This window comes from Sceloporus occidentalis, unplaced genomic scaffold (assembly GCF_023333645.1).
Source record: "Sceloporus occidentalis isolate IW3139 unplaced genomic scaffold, rSceOcc1.0.p SCAF_15, whole genome shotgun sequence".
NCBI lineage: Eukaryota > Metazoa > Chordata > Lepidosauria > Squamata > Phrynosomatidae > Sceloporus > Sceloporus occidentalis.
In genome coordinates, this window is record NW_028316995.1 from 13,129,903 (window position 1) to 13,148,504 (window position 18,602).

General features: G+C 37.6%; 1 protein-coding gene across 2 annotated transcripts in view; it reads left to right on the top strand.

Moving 5' to 3' along the window:
* The window catches only part of LOC149303274 (ubiquitin carboxyl-terminal hydrolase 34-like), a 70,798-nt gene that overhangs the window by 26,252 nt on the left and 25,944 nt on the right, over positions 1 to 18,602 (top strand). The window contains exons 11-39 of one of the 2 annotated variants that reach the window (XM_089481465.1): positions 513 to 638; positions 983 to 1,112; positions 1,661 to 1,836; positions 2,724 to 3,352; positions 3,628 to 3,842; positions 5,058 to 5,173; positions 5,258 to 5,385; positions 6,206 to 6,295; positions 6,723 to 6,818; positions 7,633 to 7,715; positions 7,970 to 8,124; positions 8,213 to 8,326; positions 8,586 to 8,685; positions 9,120 to 9,279; positions 9,678 to 9,804; positions 9,924 to 10,071; positions 11,087 to 11,187; positions 11,378 to 11,611; positions 12,089 to 12,214; positions 12,426 to 12,548; positions 13,092 to 13,175; positions 14,478 to 14,564; positions 14,765 to 14,965; positions 15,288 to 15,370; positions 15,472 to 15,512; positions 15,952 to 16,076; positions 16,728 to 16,880; positions 17,597 to 17,701; positions 17,972 to 18,027. In XM_089481465.1, the coding sequence (XP_089337591.1) occupies positions 513 to 638; positions 983 to 1,112; positions 1,661 to 1,836; positions 2,724 to 3,352; positions 3,628 to 3,842; positions 5,058 to 5,173; positions 5,258 to 5,385; positions 6,206 to 6,295; positions 6,723 to 6,818; positions 7,633 to 7,715; positions 7,970 to 8,124; positions 8,213 to 8,326; positions 8,586 to 8,685; positions 9,120 to 9,279; positions 9,678 to 9,804; positions 9,924 to 10,071; positions 11,087 to 11,187; positions 11,378 to 11,611; positions 12,089 to 12,214; positions 12,426 to 12,548; positions 13,092 to 13,175; positions 14,478 to 14,564; positions 14,765 to 14,965; positions 15,288 to 15,370; positions 15,472 to 15,512; positions 15,952 to 16,076; positions 16,728 to 16,880; positions 17,597 to 17,701; positions 17,972 to 18,027 (4,112 nt within the window). The remainder of the gene's footprint in view (positions 1 to 512; positions 639 to 982; positions 1,113 to 1,660; positions 1,837 to 2,723; positions 3,353 to 3,627; positions 3,843 to 5,057; positions 5,174 to 5,257; positions 5,386 to 6,205; positions 6,296 to 6,722; positions 6,819 to 7,632; positions 7,716 to 7,969; positions 8,125 to 8,212; positions 8,327 to 8,585; positions 8,686 to 9,119; positions 9,280 to 9,677; positions 9,805 to 9,923; positions 10,072 to 11,086; positions 11,188 to 11,377; positions 11,612 to 12,088; positions 12,215 to 12,425; positions 12,549 to 13,091; positions 13,176 to 14,477; positions 14,565 to 14,764; positions 14,966 to 15,287; positions 15,371 to 15,471; positions 15,513 to 15,951; positions 16,077 to 16,727; positions 16,881 to 17,596; positions 17,702 to 17,971; positions 18,028 to 18,602) is intronic. The other variant, XM_089481466.1, reaches the window with a different exon arrangement.

The window sequence follows — 18,602 nt, forward strand, 5'->3', positions numbered from 1 at the left end:
GTTGGACACCCTTCTTGAACTTTCTTTTTTACATTTTTACAAACAAGCTACTACTACTTTTTGAAAAGCTACATTTAGAAAGTACACTAAAAAATACATTTTTAATTTACCTGTACATTTTTTTCATATGGTTGTGGTTTTCTGTGGTGTCGCATAAATGTCTGCTATATGTGCGTTTTTAAAGGGACAATACCTGTCAACAAGCGGTATCTTTATGTAGAATGTATGATTTATTCCTCCCATATTCTGAAAGTTGTTTGCGGAAAAAGAGTTCGAGTTAAATACTGTTAAAACCAGTATCGCTGTTTGAAAAATAAAACAGGAGCTGTAGTAATTAGTTCGTGTGAAATCTAATTTTGACAAAAGCTGTATTTGTTTTCTTTAAAATGATCTCAGTGTTTTAAATGGGCTTGATAAAATGCTGTCGTTAAACCATTTTATATCTTTTAAAGCTATAGGTTTTTGAATTGGTGTGCATCGATTGTGTCCTAACCCCCGCTTTTGTTTTACAGTTAAAACATTGTAGCCGCTATATACACGATTTGTTTCCTTCATTGATCAAAAACTTGGATCCTGTGCCTCTGAGACACCTGCTGAACCTTGTATCCTGCCTTCACCCAAGCGCCCACACCGAACAGGTACAGGACTACGATATGGTCTGTTTGTCCGTGATACAATTGTACAGGAACCCACATTTTAAAGGCATCTTCCTAGAGTACAAACAATTCTATCTTTGTTGAATAGGTTCTATAATATATACATTTTAATGGGACCTGATTAATAACAGTTGTAGTTTAATAGGTCATCTGTAAATCTGCTAGATAGCTTGTTTTTTCCTAATCTGTTTTACATATTCACGTGTGCACATATATAATATATATATAATATATATATATAATATATGTGTGTTTGAAGTCTTAAAACCAGGTTTCTGGAAAAGCTCACCCTTTAAAGCTCTTCTCTCTCTTCTTTTTATGCCCAGACATTGTATTTGGCATCGATGCTGATTAAAGCTCTCTGGAATAATGCATTAGCAGCCAAAGCCCAGCTTTCCAAACAGAGCTCCTTTGCATCTTTATTGAATACCAATTTACCGATGGGAAATAAGAAAGGTAAATACATGAACTGGTTGGTTGACAATCTGAAGGATGAGCGCGTGTATAGTCAACACTTCCTTTATGCAGATGCATATGTTCTGTGTCTTAGATGAGAGCGCAATTATTAATAATGTAAAGAACTCTGTATTGTCAAATAAGTATGTTTTATCTCCCTCGCAATGCTGCTTCAGCCGTTAGGCTGGCTAAAGACTAACTGACCATCACGTTTCTTTTATAAGGGATGCACTTAGCCTTTGTCTCCTTTTATTTTACTTTTTACACTTATCCTTGCAAAGACAGAACCAGTTTTGACTAATAAGCGGGCAGCTCATGATCGCTTTACTTTCACGTTCGCTACTTGGATCACCCGGAGCCTTTTCCTTTCTCCGGTGTAATCGGTCTAAGCAGCTGCTTGCAAACCACTCATACGGCGATTCTTAAACCTGTATGAATATCTGTCAGCCAGGCGGTTGGTTTCTGTAAGCATGTACAGGTAGCCATTCACTCTTTTTTGCCAATAAGCAATATAAGTAGGTTTATCAATTGAAATATGTGTTTCTTAGTTCTAATGGAAAATAAAAAATGGCAAATTATTCCCCTGATTTCAGGCTCTCCTACTGCCAGTCCTCAGAGCAGCGATAATAGTGACACTCACCACAGTGGCGGCAGTGACATAGAAATGGATGAACAGATCATGAATAGATCAAAGCATGTGCAGCAGCGCCTGTCTGATACAGAGGTAAAGGACGTTATAATACCTTTCCTCGTTTTATTACGTATCTATATATATATATATCGCTTAATGTGTAAGCACAATTGCAGTGGTTTATTTTTTGCACACAGATGTAAAATGCAAAATCTTGCAAAAGTGACAGACCCGCGCTAACAGTAATCGGAATTCTTTCATGTTTCAAATCGGATATTTGTTAGCGATAATTGTAGCAGGGCTGGTTATATGCTTAGGAAGCTCCTGCGGCAGGACCGTGTAAGAATTTTTACCTCCCTTCGAAACCCTCTATACGGAGAATTACTAAATGGTTCTCTGTTGTCCTGCATGAACCCAGGGCACCAGGATCATTTAATTATTTCTGCGATATTTTATTTTAGAAGCTCCTTCAGTGCTTTAATGTTTTTTTGTTATTTATAGGAAAACTTTGCAAATCTGTTTATTGACGCTTAACAATGAGTAAAATACATTTTCATAAAATGTCCTTCTATCCAATATATATAATTTATCTCTCAGGATGTTAAGTTAAAAAATATGAGCGGATCAAAATTGTTTTAACTTACAATTAAGGCCATTGTCTTAACACTATTCCCCAGTCATTGTCCACCTCTAATGCAGTGGTGTTTTATGTTGCTGCAGTAGACAAGATAATTCAGTTGGCACCGGTTGCCATCAAACATGGTGTGATTAAAAAATGTTGCTTACAAAATTATTTTTTTTTGTAATAACTACATGTTGGGAAAATATTGAAAACTACTACTACTGGAGCCTTCTATGTGCTAGAGAGGCAATATGGTACCTTAAGGCCAAAAAGATTCCCTAAATGACATGATCTTATGAGAGTTGGAGAGTTTGTTTTTCTTAGTACATAATCAATAATCTGTTTTTGTTTCTATTAGGAATCCATGCAAGGGAGTTCAGATGAGACGGCTAACAGCGGTGAGGATGCAAGCAGTGGTCCTGGGAGCAGCAGCGGCCATAGTGATGGATCAAGTAATGAAGTGAATTCCAGCCATGCAAGCCAATCGGCTGGCAGTCCAGGCAGTGAGGTACACTCGGAGGATATTGCCGATATGGATGCCCTGAAAGAAGATGAAGAGGAAGATGAAAGATCCCACAACACCCCGAAAAACAGAGTTGCTGAAATGCAGAAGAGAAAGTTGGAATCTCAGTCTGGCATTTGTTTGGGGGAATCCCAGGGTCCAGCAGACATAAGCACTAGCAACGGCGCTAACAAGGACCTGGTTTTTAATTCGGAGTCTGTACAACCAGGAGATAGTCGTATACGGATCTTGGATTCCTGCTCGCATCCAGAAGAGCCTGAGCATGATATCACAGGAGAGATAAGTGGTGGCCATCTGCAAGGTTCTCATGATACTTGCATCACTCGTACCGGAGATTTTCTTGGAGAAGCCATTGGAAATGAACTCTTCAACTGCAGACGGTTTATTGGACCTCAGCATCATCACCACCACCACCACCATCATCATCACCATCACCATCATCACAACCACCACCATCACGAAGGGTAACTTTTTTGGGGTTTCTTCTCAACCATAGTCAACAAAGCACTTATACATTTTAGCTTCTAAGTCCACTCTTAAAATTTAAAAACAACTGCATTGGAAAACCAAGCTAAATTTAGCCAACGTGTATGTATTTAAAGACATTAACCATATTTATACTGTAAAGTAATGATTTCTTGCTGCTTATATGACACTGGTGTATAGTCATGACATGTCAGAATTTGTCTTCTATGGCTGCTGCAAATTACTGATGACCACCTTTTTCTTATTTTATTAGGCACATGGTTGATGACATGTTAAGTGCGGATGATGTAAGTTGCAGTAGCTCACAAGTCAGTGCAAAATCAGAGAAAAACATGGCTGATTTTGATGGTGAAGAATCTGGCTGTGAAGAAGAATTGGTGCAGATCAATTCACATGCTGAACTAACCTCTCACCTCCAACAGCACCTTCCTAACCTGGCTTCTATATACCACGAGCATCTGAGTCAGGGTAAGGCACTCCACCAGCCATTCCTTTATACAGTCTGCGAGTTTGTGGGTGTCATTTTATTCCATCTATTTCATGAAGGACACTACCCAGCAAGAAGAAGAAAGTGAGACTTAAATATTATGAATGTTAATGTGACTATAATTAGTATTTCTTTATAGATTTAACTGTTGTGCCAGCTCAGAGCTACCAATAGGGGAGGACAATAGGGTTGGTCTTTCATATTACATAATGCCGTTAAGTGAGTTTAATTACTAAACAGTGGGCTTTTAAGCAAGTTAAGTGTCAGTAAACCTTGTCTCCTAGAACTTACAAGCTGTTTTCTCAGTGTGATTATCACTGCCTGCTTGTTAATAGTGATACAGCTGCTGATCTGTAAAGGTGCTGTTCCACATAGACATTTTTCCTAGATTCTTATATTGTAATGTACTACTATGGTATACATTTTTAAATGAACACACGAGGTGTGTGTGTGTGGGGGGGCAGTAGTGTATGTGTGTGTATACTATAGTGTTAGTGTTTATATGTGTAGTGCTGGAATAAGTGAGTGTACTGTAGTATTGGTGTATATATGTATAGTGCTGGAATCAGTCTGTGAGCGTGTGTAAATGTATAGTGCCAGAGTCAGTATGTCTACTGTATTGTAGTGCCAGAGTCAGTGTGTTTGTGTGCATAGAGTAAGAGGGTGTAGTTTTATGTATGTATAGTGTTAGCCAGTGTGTGTGTATGCTGTTGGATAGTGTGTGCAAATGTATAAGAGTGTAGCATTAGCATGTATGGTGCTTTGTATGTTACAGTATAGTATTGGCGTTAGAGTGTGCGGCAGTAAATATTGTGTGCATTAGTGTATGGTGTTAGCGTGTGTTTAACTGTAGGTGTTAGTTTGGGTAAGTGTAAGAATAATGGCTAAAGATAAAAGCTTGAGTCTTTATGGTGTAAAATACCCCTTGTCATGAAGAGGTTAATTGGGGGTACTGTACAAAGTGGTGCAGCACTGGAGGAAGGTGTACTTTAAACATTTAACTGCAGACCAGGGGTTGATATATGGAAACAAGACCACTTTAATCTATTTTGGCACTCTTTTTTCTGTTTACAGATTTTACTTTAGAGGCGTTTGATTCTGCCCATAAAAAAAAAAAATGCACAAATTAAAAATAGTGAAGAAATGTGTAATCAAAGTGACATCATTAATTTAGAATGTTTCATTGGGTTGTGCAGGTCCCTCAGTCCACAAACACCAGTACAACAGCAATGCTGTGGTTGATATAAATCTGGATAATGTTTGTAAGAAGGGAAACACTCTGCTTTGGGACCTGGTGCAGGATGAGGATGCGGTGAGTTCATCTTTCAAAGTGTTTCCAAGGCAAGATTGAGAGCATGAAAGCCATAGCGCTTAACTGTCTGTCCTTCTGCTCCAGATTCACCTGTCTGAAGGCTTAATAAACGAAGCCGAGAAACTCCTGTGTTCCTTGGTGTGTTGGTTTACTGACAGACAGATCAGAATGCGCTTCATTGAGGGCTGCTTGGAAAATCTTGCCAATAACAGGTAAAAAAATCTCCTTATGAAGGGTTTAGCCTTCATAATGCAGACCTCGTCTTTATATTCATGTTGTGCATGTTTAAGAGTCATCACTCCTTAGTCTACCCTTCCATCTGAAGAAGAGAAGTCCTGAAAGTTCTGTTTTGGCCCAATAAAAGGTATCAAAAAAAAAAGTAATTTCTATGGTGATTTTCGTCAAACCGCAGCAACAGCCTCACTTGAAAGATTTTCTCCAATTGTTTTGTTGTGTTCTGCCCAAACCAGTAAAGCTGTGAAGCTCGTGTTTCTGTGTCTTTAGCTTTTTATATTTATGCACATACATTTGTACATTTGTTCAATTGTATGTTTCTATTATTAACTAGCCTGGTCATTAAAATAATGATCACCATTTTCTTCTCTTACTGGCTGACCTGCACCTCTTTGCCTCACCACAGCCCTCGCTATCCTTTGAATTCTGTGTCCTGAAGTATACTGACCTTGTACACATACCCACCCTGGACTCTGCCACGCATCACATTACACACACACTCTATAGATTTAACATCTAATTCAGTCAGGATCTCGTGTCATTAGGACTATCAGTTCTTCACATGTTCTCTCACATGTATTAACCGTATAATTTAAATTACGTGAGACACCACTTGACTTTCATATGTAATTATTGACTTTTTAGGGTAACTTAGTGTGATTTCTTAATTTCTAGTCTACTTTCTTTGCAAACATGCATTTGCTGAAATTAATGGGGACCTCATTGTAGTTTTTTTTTATTTTAGTTAAACGTTAGTATAATTTAAAACACGTTTCATTTTTTTGTAATCTCCCTCAGATCCGTTGTTGTGTCCCTGCGACTTCTTCCAAAGTTATTTGGAACCTTTCAACAATTTGGAAGCAGTTATGATACTCACTGGATAACAATGTAGGTTGATTTTAAACTGTTTTTTCAATAGCACATAATAAAGAATTGTAAATATACATAAAATTACCTGAGCTGTTTCTCCATGTGTTGAATAAGCCTAACACCCTCACTAAAATACTTTTGTACGTTTATTTTTTTTTTATTTTAAAAAAAAGTCTGAAAAATATGATATATTACTTTTTCATCTCTAACGATTATTGTATGGCTTTTCTAATTTATATATCTTTATTAAAGGGGGGGTGCTGTGCAACATTTTGGTATCTCATTTTGTAAAATAGCTACAGTTTGAATTCCAAGATTTATATGTTTGGTAAATGTACTCCAATGAAAATGTAGAGTAATTCTTGTTTTTAGTCTCATGTCGCTAGTTTGTGCATCTCTTCTGCTAAGATCTTGGAGAAGTAATTTGTTGGCTGCTTCTTTTCAGGTGGGCAGAAAAAGAGCTGAATATGATGAAGTTATTCTTTGACAACTTGGTACACTACATTCAGACTATCCGAGATGGACGGCACAAGCATGCCCTGTAAGTATATTTATTTTTTTATTTTGGTATCTCTTGACTCTTCCAGCGCTTGTTGTAATTAGTTCTTTTTTGTATAGTCATCTATGGCTACCCACACTCATGGCTTACCCACACTCATAACCGTATTGAGACACCTGGCCATAACACCAACTGTGACTTTTCGGACATTGCGTTCTAATTACATAGACATTAATAGGTAGTTGATCCCTCTTAGGCTATAACAGCTTCCACTCTGCTGGGAAGGCTTTACACAAGATTTTGGAGCGTTTCTGTGGACATTTTTGCCCGTTCATCCAGTAAAGCGTTTGTGAGGTCAGGCACTGATAGTGGAGGAGAAGGCTCAATTCCTGTTCATCCCAAAGGTGTTCGATGGGGTTGAGGTCAGGGCTCTGTGTGAGCCACTCATGTTCTTCCACAGTAAACACATCCAACCATGTTTTTATGGACCGGAAGAGTGGAAGTGGTTATATTATATTAATGTATGTGTAGTTAGAATGCGATGTCATAAAATCCCTGTTGGTGTAACGGTCAGGTGTCCCAATGTCCAAATAGTGGAAAACATTTGCTTTGTGTTTAGTGCACGCATATTTCATCCCGGGTCTGTAATCGGAACAAAAAAACATAACATATATTTGTTGGGTAATGTTCAGAAATAGTGGGTCAAATCTTGAGAAGTCAGCCTTTTGGAAAGGTGGAAAAGTATATTCATGTTATCTAGCTTGCACATTGCTTTTTTTTAAAAGTACTTATTGATTACCTTTTGACTGTTTGGCAATTTTTTAATTCCACGTTTTTATTTTTGTTTTTTTGTTAGGTACAGCCATAGTGCAGAGGTTCAAGTTCGTCTTCAGTTTTTAACGTGTGTCTTCTCCACCTTGGGTTCGCCGGATCATTTCAGTATGTGTTTAGAATCTTCTGTTTTTGTTTGTTTTAATGATTTCCATGGGGAATCCGGCAGTGATTATGTTCACATTATATGCGGGTTTGTACCTTATAGTACACCCATTTGGGTGCCCAAGCTATATCCGACTTGTTGATTTGGGGGGGGGGCAGTAAACCATGTAGGACACATTCAGGAAGCTGAAATCCAGTGTTCGTAACCATTGTTGTGTGATTTGCTTTACTAAGTAGAAAACGTCATCTTTGTACAGGGATGAGTTTAGAGCAGGTGGACATTCTGTGGCACTGTCTGGTGGAAGATTTGGAGTGTTTTGATGATGCGTTGCACTGGTTCTTGAATCAAGTTCGTAGCAAAGATCAGCACGCAATGGGAATGGAAACCTACAAGCATCTTTTCCTGGAAAAGGTAATCTATTTGTTCTTATCTGCTACAAATTCAGAAACCGTAAACATGTTGCTTGACATGTATTTTAATATCCAATTTTATTTTGTAGATGCCACGATTAAAACCTGAATCTATAAGCATGACCGGTTTGAACCTTTTCCAACATTTGTGCAACCTGGCCCGCTTGGCAACTAGTGCTTATGATGGTGGCTCAAATTCTGAGGTAATGGTTCTACAAGACCATGTCAAGTAGGCATTTGTTTCTTCCGAGTGCATGTTCCAATCTGATACGTCTGTGGTATCAGATTCAGTTGATGCCATTTTAATCAGTTGATGTCTGATGATGTTATCTTGAACCGCGTATCCCCCCAAATTTTCAAATGAAATCAGGGCAGAAAGAGAGATCCAGGCCCAAAGAGGGGACCCTCTTAAACAGGGACACTTTGGAGTTGTGAGTTGATTTTTTTTTTTCCTCCCCATAGTTATGCGGCATGGACCAGTTCTGGGGCATTGCTTTACGGGCACATTCCGGAGATGTCAGCCGAGCAGCAATCCAGTATATTAACTCGTATTACATTAATGGTAAGCGTTTACCACCACACTGATAACAAAATAACAGTTTAACTGCAAACTTTAAAACTTACTATGAAAACGTTTCGTTGAAGTTTCTTTGTTTTGTGGATCTTTACCATAGTTTTGTTTGTGTTATTTTATCATGGCATTCCCTGGTAATATTTCCATAATAGTAAAAAAAATTCTTGGGTGAATGGCAAACATCTATTTTGATCTTTAATAATTTAGAGAGAGAATACTTTTTTGTTACCATTTCCATTTCAATTACTGTGCAGTCCTGTGCTTATCACACCTGGTGAGCTGATGTATATTCTGCTGCCTATATATGTGTGTGTATGTATGTATGTGTGTATATATATATATATATATATATATATATATATATATATATATATATATATAAAGTGTATATAAAACATAATTTTATGTAATTAATATGTTAGGAAAAACAGGGTTGGAGAAGGAGCACGAGTTTATTAGTAAATGTATGGAGAGCCTTATGATCGCCTCTAGTAATCTGGAACAGGACTCCCAGTCAAGCCTCACTATCATTGAACGGGGACTCCTGATGCTGAAAACACACCTTGAAGCTTTCCGGAGAAGGTAAACTGTACTTCCTTTTAATTTATCAGAGTGCGGATTCTTTAATCTAAGCGCTCCTCTTTAACTATTACAACTTCTTAACGTTACGAATCCTATGAGAAATTATCTCCCTGGGTGAATCATGAGAAATCGCAAACATCTGTGATGGTGTTTGAGCTAGAAATCTTTGGGATAAGATAATAAGTTATATGTTACCATATTTTATTAGCACTGCTCAAACTATTTAACATTAACCTTGAAAGTTTACTAAGTGGATATTTTGTTTATGCATGTGTGTAATATACATTTATGCGATATCCATGTTCTTGCTTCAGTATTTTTATCTGTCTCCTTAAAACTGTAGTACTGTTTATTGTTCATATTACCATGGACGTGTTTACAGCTAATCTGTTTTATAGGTTTGCATATCATCTAAGACAGTGGCAAATCGAGGGCACGGGTATCAGCAGTCATTTGAAGGCACTAAATGATAAGCAGTCCTTGCCATTAAGAATCGTCTGCCAGCCGGCGGGGCTTCCTGATAAGGTCAGTGGGCTATAAGCAGGAGATGTCATGTCTTTGGAAAACACTTGTTGGTCTGCATCGAACTAAATATTCTTGTTTTTACTTACTGGGGATATTGCTATGATGTTTTTGTGATTTAGATGACCATAGAAATGTACCCCAGTGACCAAGTAGCTGACCTGCGAGCAGAAGTCACCCACTGGTATGAGAATTTGCAGAAAGACCAGATGAACCAACAGGCACAGCTCCAGGAGTTTGGACAAAGTAGTCGTAAAGGAGATTTTCCTGGTGAGTGCAGTAGTGTATGTGAAATATCACCAGTACATCAAGTCAGCCATACCTACAGTACATAGACTTCATTGGTTGGTATGATTTTGTTTAGTTTTAGAAAGCCCTGTCCAACGTTTTGATTGCAGCCTCATTTCTCGTCAACCGTTTGTATATCATATATTTTAGGTCTTAATAGCATTCTCTTATGAAGCCTCCTAAACCCCTTTATAATATGTGTTTAAAACAACCGGACGGAGATTCCATGATATAGCTTGTTTCTTTTGAAAATTCTTTCAAGGGACCTTTCAGCCATACGGGATTTGGGAATTCCATGAGGGTTTATCAGACCCGTGATGACTATTATATGACTTGCCAGTAACTGGGGATAGTAATTCTGTTTTGAAAGTGTAAAGGCATCCTGATAGCTCACACATGGGGCGGCAATGGACCGTATTCACACAGGCAGCAGGTTTCAAAAGTTCAAAAGGGTGTTTATTTAAATGATTTAGGCACAGAGCACCTTGCAAACAAAACAAACTCTAAGCCTGTCCGGCTCTAACTAAACATCAGGATACCTCTCTATCCCACTACAGGCCTAAGGTCTGGCACCAAGCAAATCAACAGGTTGACCATAGGGAAAGGTTCATACCTGGTGGGCTGCAGCGCTGGCTGTAGCTGCTCCTTGACTCAGTCTCTCCTACACCCTGCAAACCTAACAGCCCTCTCTTTTAAGGCTTCCTCCCCAGTAATGAGCATAGGAGGCCTCATCTGAGGACTCCTGGGAGTATGGAAAACCTGTAGTGGACTAGGGGTGTGGACTGGAGCTCTCCCACTTCCAACCTGTCCTCCAGTCCAAGTAATCCAGCCCATGTACCTTTAAACAAAAGAGCCCTAGCAGACTACGCTCTGCTAAAGCAGCATGTATCCTCCTGGATGTCTGCTACCGTGCCTGGCTGAGAAAACCAGGTGAGATATACACCCCATCCGCCACTTCCCCATACACTTTACCACAAAGCATTTTTTACTTTTTAAGGTGGCCTAATGGGACCAGTTCGAATGATTTCATCTGGCCATGAGCTGACGACAGACTATGATGAAAAAACTCTCCATGAGCTTGGCTTTAAGGATATGCAGGTATTTCCAAAACCGCATGACAGCGTGCATTTTGGTAGTAAATTTGGCGTAAATTTTTGGCACGATATAAATAAAAGATAAGTGTATAGCGCCGGACCATTGGTGCTTAGGAGTATTTTTTCCTGTGAATATAGTTTCTCGCTGTTCTGTGTTTATGATAATAAATAGATTTATTAACTGCCCCTTAAAGTCTGTGTTCCATGTTATCAACCAGATGGTGTTTGTGTCCTTGGGTGCACCACGTCGGGAAAGAAAAGGTGAAGGCGTTCAGCTGCCTGCGTCCTGCCTTCCTCCTCCCCAAAAGGAAAACATCCCAATGCTTTTGCTCCTACAAGAACCTCATCTCACTACATTGTTTGATTTGCTTGAAATGTTGGCCTCTTTCAAACCACCTTCAGGTGAAATGGCCATGGAGGACGTAGAGGTATATTTATTTGTTTTGTATTTAAAATATATATTTTTTATTTGTTTAGAAGTTTAGTGAACTGTTAAATTAATTAAGGGCCGAGATCTTAACTATGCATTCTAAGGTTCTTATTGAGTAGAATAAATCAAGATTAGGAAGTCAGGAAAAATAAGACCCTTTAAAATTGCTGGTTTATTGTGACCACTTTTGGGATTACAATACCCAGCATCATCAATCATGTTGACGGATGATTTATCTGCATTTTATACTTAAACCACTTTGCTTAGTAATTGTAGGATATTGCGATAGGTCCAGTGGCTGCACGAACTTCATGTAGGTGTTAATTCAAACTACTACTCAATTTCTTATAAGTAATATGTAAATGGAGGCAGTCTAGCCTGTGTTGAAGTTATGGCTCATGGTGGGGATGTTCTCAATAAAACTTTAAAATGTTATATTTTGTAATACTTTATATTTATTTCTGTTTGATTATAGAGTATTAGATGTGAAGAACTTCACCTACATGCGGAGAATTTGTCCAGGCGTGTGTGGGAGTTGCTGATGTTGCTTCCAACCTGTCCAAATATGTTGCAGGCATTTCAGAATCTTTCGGATGAGCAGGTAAACCCCCTTGCAACTTTCCCTTTCAGTCCATTGATCCAGTGATCAACTTTCCTTTTGCATAATACTATGTGACTATAAGACCACCCGCGTGCCTGTATTTTATATTAAGAGCTTTATATGTTTTTAGGACTTTATTTCACTGTTCTTCCCTGTTAAGCTTACTAGCGAAGAAGATTCACAGTCATATATTTTTATTCTCTTCATCTAGGGGGCTGATGGACCTTGCTGGAAAGACCTTCTCCGAATTAAAAGTGCTCATAAACTTCTTTATGCCCTGGAAATTATTGAAGCTTTGGGAAAACCAAATAGGAGAATAAGGAGAGAGTCTACGGTAATAGCAAAAATATCAAATTCACCTTTTGTAGGCAGATGAATAAACTATGCCCAATTTATATAGTTTTTTATAAAAGGTATCAGTAACCCGTCATATAGAGTTTTAATCGAGTTAATATCAGGATTTGGTCTTTATCATGTCATTGATTTGTTTTGTAGCCTAAATGTGGTTTGTTTACTAAAGAGCGAGTTGACAGCGACTCGGTCAATTCACAATGGTTTCAATCAGTGAAGTGACTTTAAATACATCCAAGTTAGTTATTATTGGAGTAGAACCTCACTGGTTTTGAGCCTTCCGCCTCCATGAAAATCAACTATTCCATCTCTAGTTGGGCCTTCCAAACATTGTTACTCTTTTATTGCAACGGAGTGGTTGTAGTTTTGCCTTAACACTAGACACTTTTCAAATATACATGTTATTAGATCACCACATTTTAGGTGTGTCCTATACATATATATAGATATCTGTCATCCCTTCACAAAATAAATATGGCCTTGCCCGGTGACAGCATGGTTAACACGTCTTCTACTGTGTCTTCAGGGTAGCTACAGCGATTTATACCCAGACTCAGATGATTCAAGTGAAGATCAGATAGAAAACAGCAAAAACACGTGGAGCTGCAAGGTTTGGTTCTATTTTGTACTTGCCCTGTACTACTTTATAACATTCAAAATATCTGACTAATGGCATTCTGCTTCATGTGGCCAAGCAGCTTTTTCAACACGAGAATACATGTAATGGTAACTTATCCCCATTTGTTATTCCCAATGAATCATCTCATTAAATTGGATGCTGCTTGTTATTTCTGAAATTTTCCTTCAGCCTGTATGCATTTTAGATGTTTAAGTGTTCATTTGTGCTTTTCCCGGTAATAGATCACCATAAACACAAGAGCAAAAACCACTTAAAACCGGCGTGTCCCCTGGAGTAAAATTCTTGTATTATATCCTATTTCCAAATATCCTAATATACTATTTCCAAAGTATTTTTCCGTTTTTCTGTGATACGACTTTACAACTTACTGTTGTGATCCACAATCACATGAGCTTTTATGGGTACATACGTCCATGGGCTTTCAAATTTTCACCATTTAGTTATGAATGCTAGGTGCATGATCAGTCTTGTTATCTGTTAACTCATCCAGGACTGCTGTAGTTTATCAGAAGAAAAAAACCTTTGGTCGTGGGTTGGCATGATTAGAAAATAGTTCAACAATTAATAAGCATACAATGACATTGTTTTATTTGGGATTAATAAAATACCAATATACATTTTTATATTAAAATCCATCAAGATGCTGTGCTGATACAGGGGAAGAATATTAAAGGCAGAAAACATTTTAATGAAATATCAATGCAAACTGTTAATCTAAAGGTGTTCCACTACTTTGCCCCCCCCTTTTTAATCTTCACAACCAATGATGTACTAGGTATGTCATGAAAAGATGTTCCCACAGGACCAATGACGTACCTGCTTCATCATCGGTAAAAATGCTGCTATGTCCCAAGCATCGTAAGAATCGCCTTTGTCTCTGTTTGGGTTAGGTAGGGATTAAAAAAAAAATACAAAAACAAAATGAAGTTATTACATTTAAGATGAAAGATAGAATTTCCAAATCAAAGCAAGTTACCAAATATATTTTTTATATTTTTTTACTCATCAAAAATGTCTTACATATATGAATATGGTTTAAAAAAAAAAAAAAAAGAAGAAAAAAGCCCTACTTGTCCCCCCAAAAAAACTAAACTATTTTAGGTATACTAAGGAAAATTACGGTTAGAGAAAAACATAGCAAAGCATTGCTCCAGTCCTGTAGCATAAAAAGCCCTGGTAAGGGGTTTAATATGACAATAAAGCTTGTGTGTTTAATCCATGTATTGTGTACATTGAGCTAGCTGCTAACCTATACTGGTTATGTTTGTGTAGTTTGTGGCTGCAGGGGGTCTACAACAACTGATCGAGATATTTAATTCTGGCATTTTGGAGCCCAAAGAGCAAGAATCATGGACTGTGGTAAGTTTGTATTTCCTTCTCTTACTTTTCCATGACATACTAATTTCTACATAGCAATATTCAATGTATCTTCCACAAAAACATATAAATGAGGTTTTAATTACTTTCTGTAGAGAAATGACCGCCAGATCCTTTTGAATGATAAGCTACGTTCTGTTGTCGAGTTCCGTTTATTCTAAACTCAATCTGTATCTTTACAGTGGCAACTGGACTGTTTAGCGTGCTTGCTAAAGTTGATATGTCAGTTTGCTGTGGATCCAACAGATCTGGATCTGGCATACCACGATGTCTTTGCCTGGTCAGGGATCTCCGAGAGCCACCGCAAAAGGAATTGGCCAGGGAAATCCAGAAAGTCCACTGGAGATCACTCAAAGGGCCTCCACATACCCCGTCTAACCGAGGTAAAAACGACCGTTTGATTCCTCAATGTTTAACCTTTTCTAATGAATACTGTAGTTTTTACAGTAGCACCAGAAGTTATAATCGTATTTACATGCCGCTTTCCCACATACAGACTAAATAGTCTGTTAACTTTTAGAAGGGGTACACCAAAGGATGTTATTTTTTAATTATACAAATAAAGAATCCAGCGCACACTCGGTCACACTATATGGGCATATATTGCTTAGACTGCCACTACGTCAAAGTATATATATAGTCATTTTATACATCATACATGATATGTTTCTTATTTTATTTTGGCTTCTCTTTCTTTCCCAAAAGGTGTTTCTGGATCTTGTCCAAGGGACCTGTCTGATTCAGAGGTTAATGTCTGTTGCATACACGTACGACAATTTAGGCCAGAGGTAACTTAAACTTAAATGTTGATATTCGCTGATGTTGTTGGCCCAAAGACCATATTGGAATTGATTCCATGTTCTTATGGTATGTCTTGGCTTGTGTGCAGGGTGCTGAAGGCGCAGTCAGACCACCGATCCAGGCATGAAGGTAAGCATTTGATCGCTCTGATTTCATGTATATATTGTGTATGTTGGTGCTATGTGGATTTTACTAGTGAGTCTTGTTATGCATTGGCAATCTTACATTTTTATTTAAATATTTTAACCATCACATAGAAATTTAAAATCACGACATTTGCTTTATTTTGCAGTTTAGCAAATCAAATCTTTTGTAAGCTTCTTGGGGTTATTGTTAATTTGAAAGATATTTTCATTATGCTATATATATATGACACAAGCCCCGAAAGTTTCCATTAAAGTGTATTAAAACCATAGTTCATGGAGCAAAATAGTTCACGCAGGTCTATATTCAAACAGTATTTATAATACTGTACCGATGAAATATAATTTTTAGCACTTTAGTCCTTTGCTATTTCGTGTTCTTCTAATTATTTTACCTGTTCTGTTTCTGTGTGTCCTTTGTCTAGTTACCCATTACTCGATGTGGCTCTTGGTTAGCTGGGCTCATTGCTGCTCTGCTGTGAAATCCAGCCTTGCAGACAATGATCACTTACAAGACTGGCTCAAAAAATTAACGCTCCTTATTCCAGAGGTAAGATGATAGACATTTGTTTTGATTACTATAACTTTAAAAAGACCTATTGTAGTGTAAATGAATGTATCAAGAATTTGTATTGTCTTTTTATGTCTGTCTCTGGTTTCCAGATTTAGATTAGTGATACATTTTATATTTTTAGGATCAAGACTTATCTTGGACATTGCTGTTAAATTATCAGGGAATTAATAAAAGCTTTTGCAGCCCCTGTAGTGCAAAGGGGCCAAGAAAATTCATCTTGGTGCACATGCGGATCATTTGTCTAACCACTGAATTGGCCGCCTCTTTCAAGGTGTAATAGTGGTGATGACATTGTCCAGTGGTTTACTTGATTTCCAAAATAACGCTTTAATCTTCTATCATCTATCATTTTGGCATTGTGTATATAGCCATGATGTAATATATAGGCCATAACAGCATATCTCTCGATATACTAATATATATATATATATATATGTATATATATGTATATAATTATTTAGCGTTACAAGAAAGAATTAGGATGTTCCTGGCCTACCTCTCTGTTAAAGTGTTGACCAGCAAAATATTACATTGTTAGGCTGGCTGATAGAAGCGTGGTTCATTAACCCTTTCTTATTGCAGAAACATAGAAAATGATTTTGAACCCATTTTTGCTTTGCCTTTCAGACTGCGGTTCGCCATGAGTCCTGTAATGGGCTGTACAAGCTTTCGCTTTCTGGTCTGGATGGCGGGGACTCAATCAACAGGTCATTCTTACTTCTGGCTGCATCTACTCTGTTAAAGTTCCTTCCGGATGCTCAGGCTCTGAAACCTGTTCGGGTAAATACACGCTTTGCATGTTAAGGAGGCTCTGTTCAGTAATGTCACCAAATGGCTTGGTAAAATTCATCTTTTACTTGTATTGTGGAAACTGATTTCGCAGCACTTTATACAGGTTGTTATATACAACAATGGCACGGACCAACAGTATAGAGGCTCGCGCTCTTACAATGAAATAATTTACATTTTGAGAGGAATAGGAAGATCTATATGGAGTTTAAGGTCAACAATTGCACTTTTTACTGGACCAACCTAAAACAACATGGCTCAGTGGTCTCTACTTCAGATGGAATGTATTAATGGATGGAACTATCCAACATGCATGTTTTCAGCTTCTTTTTGTTGGCACTGTCGGGTAGAATTGGCCTTTCTTTCCTTTTTCCGATGGCAGACTGCAGGGGAACGGATTCTTTGAATACTTATTTAGCAATAGTTTGGGGTCTGAGATAAGAACAGCGGTGATAAAGAGACCATATTGGGATTCTTGATTCATTTCATCGCGATGTTTACCCAAAGCATGAAGCTGAATGAATGCATTTTATTATTGTCCGGATCAACATAATTAAGTTTTAAATTAAGTGCTGTTGGATATCTATAATGTGTTTTCAGAAATGCCATGCTATAGGTAATAAAAATTAGTAATATTATTTTAATATTTAATATTGTCCATCTAGCAATGGTACAAGAGAAATTGACATAAATTGATATTTTTATAGGTGGAGGACTACGAGGAAGAAACTATTTTACGGCCCGGAAGTAAAGAATATTTTTGGTTACTATGTAAACTGATTGATAATATTCATGTCAAAGATGCCAGCCAGGTAAAGAAAACGGAATTCAAATCTTTGTTTATGTAATGATAATAGTAATGGTATAATAGAGTATTTTCCCCAATTTCTTAATGAATGGTCTGCTTTAGCAAAAATTGCTAAATATGTGTGTATAATATATATATATATATATATATATATGTATGTATATATATATATGTGGGTGTGTGTACAGTATATAATATGGTGACTCTTCAGCCGTATGAAGTCACTTTTTTCTGTTCAAAGAATGACCCTTTAACACATTTAATATGTTTCCAGACAACACTGCTTGATTTGGATGCCTTGGCAAGACACTTGGCAGACTGCATTCGCAGGTTTGTATTTTTTATGTTAACTTGACCCGCTTTGTGGTGCAGATCACATACCCTTTACAAGTCTTCTTTTGACTGTAGAAGCACGTGATTATGAAACCAATTTGAAAGCCATCTCACTTGCCAGTAAGGAGATTTATCCGTGTAAAAACACGATATGTCTTCCTCTGCGTGGCCAATCATTTTGTTATGATTTTGATGCCTTACAGCTATCCTGCTAGGGAAGCTGGAGGCTTAGCAGACACTTATTTTATTAAATGTTTTTTTTTTCTTACGGAGATCAGATTGCTTAAATAACCAGTGCATCACTTTAACCGCATACTTACCATAGCACTAGTTTAATATCAGCCATTCAACGTTGGTCTTGAAGTTCTACTCCCTACGCTGTTAAAAGAAACTATAGGTCTCATGCAGACCGCCAGGTATTTTCTACCAATGTGTTAATTTAAGTCTTTCGTATCCTCTTTTAATTTATTGAAGGAGACTAAGGTTGTGGAGTTCCACATTTGGAATCTGCTTCCTAAACTAATAACCAACACTGGTAAAAGCATACTGTGTGTGTATCACGTGGAATAGTG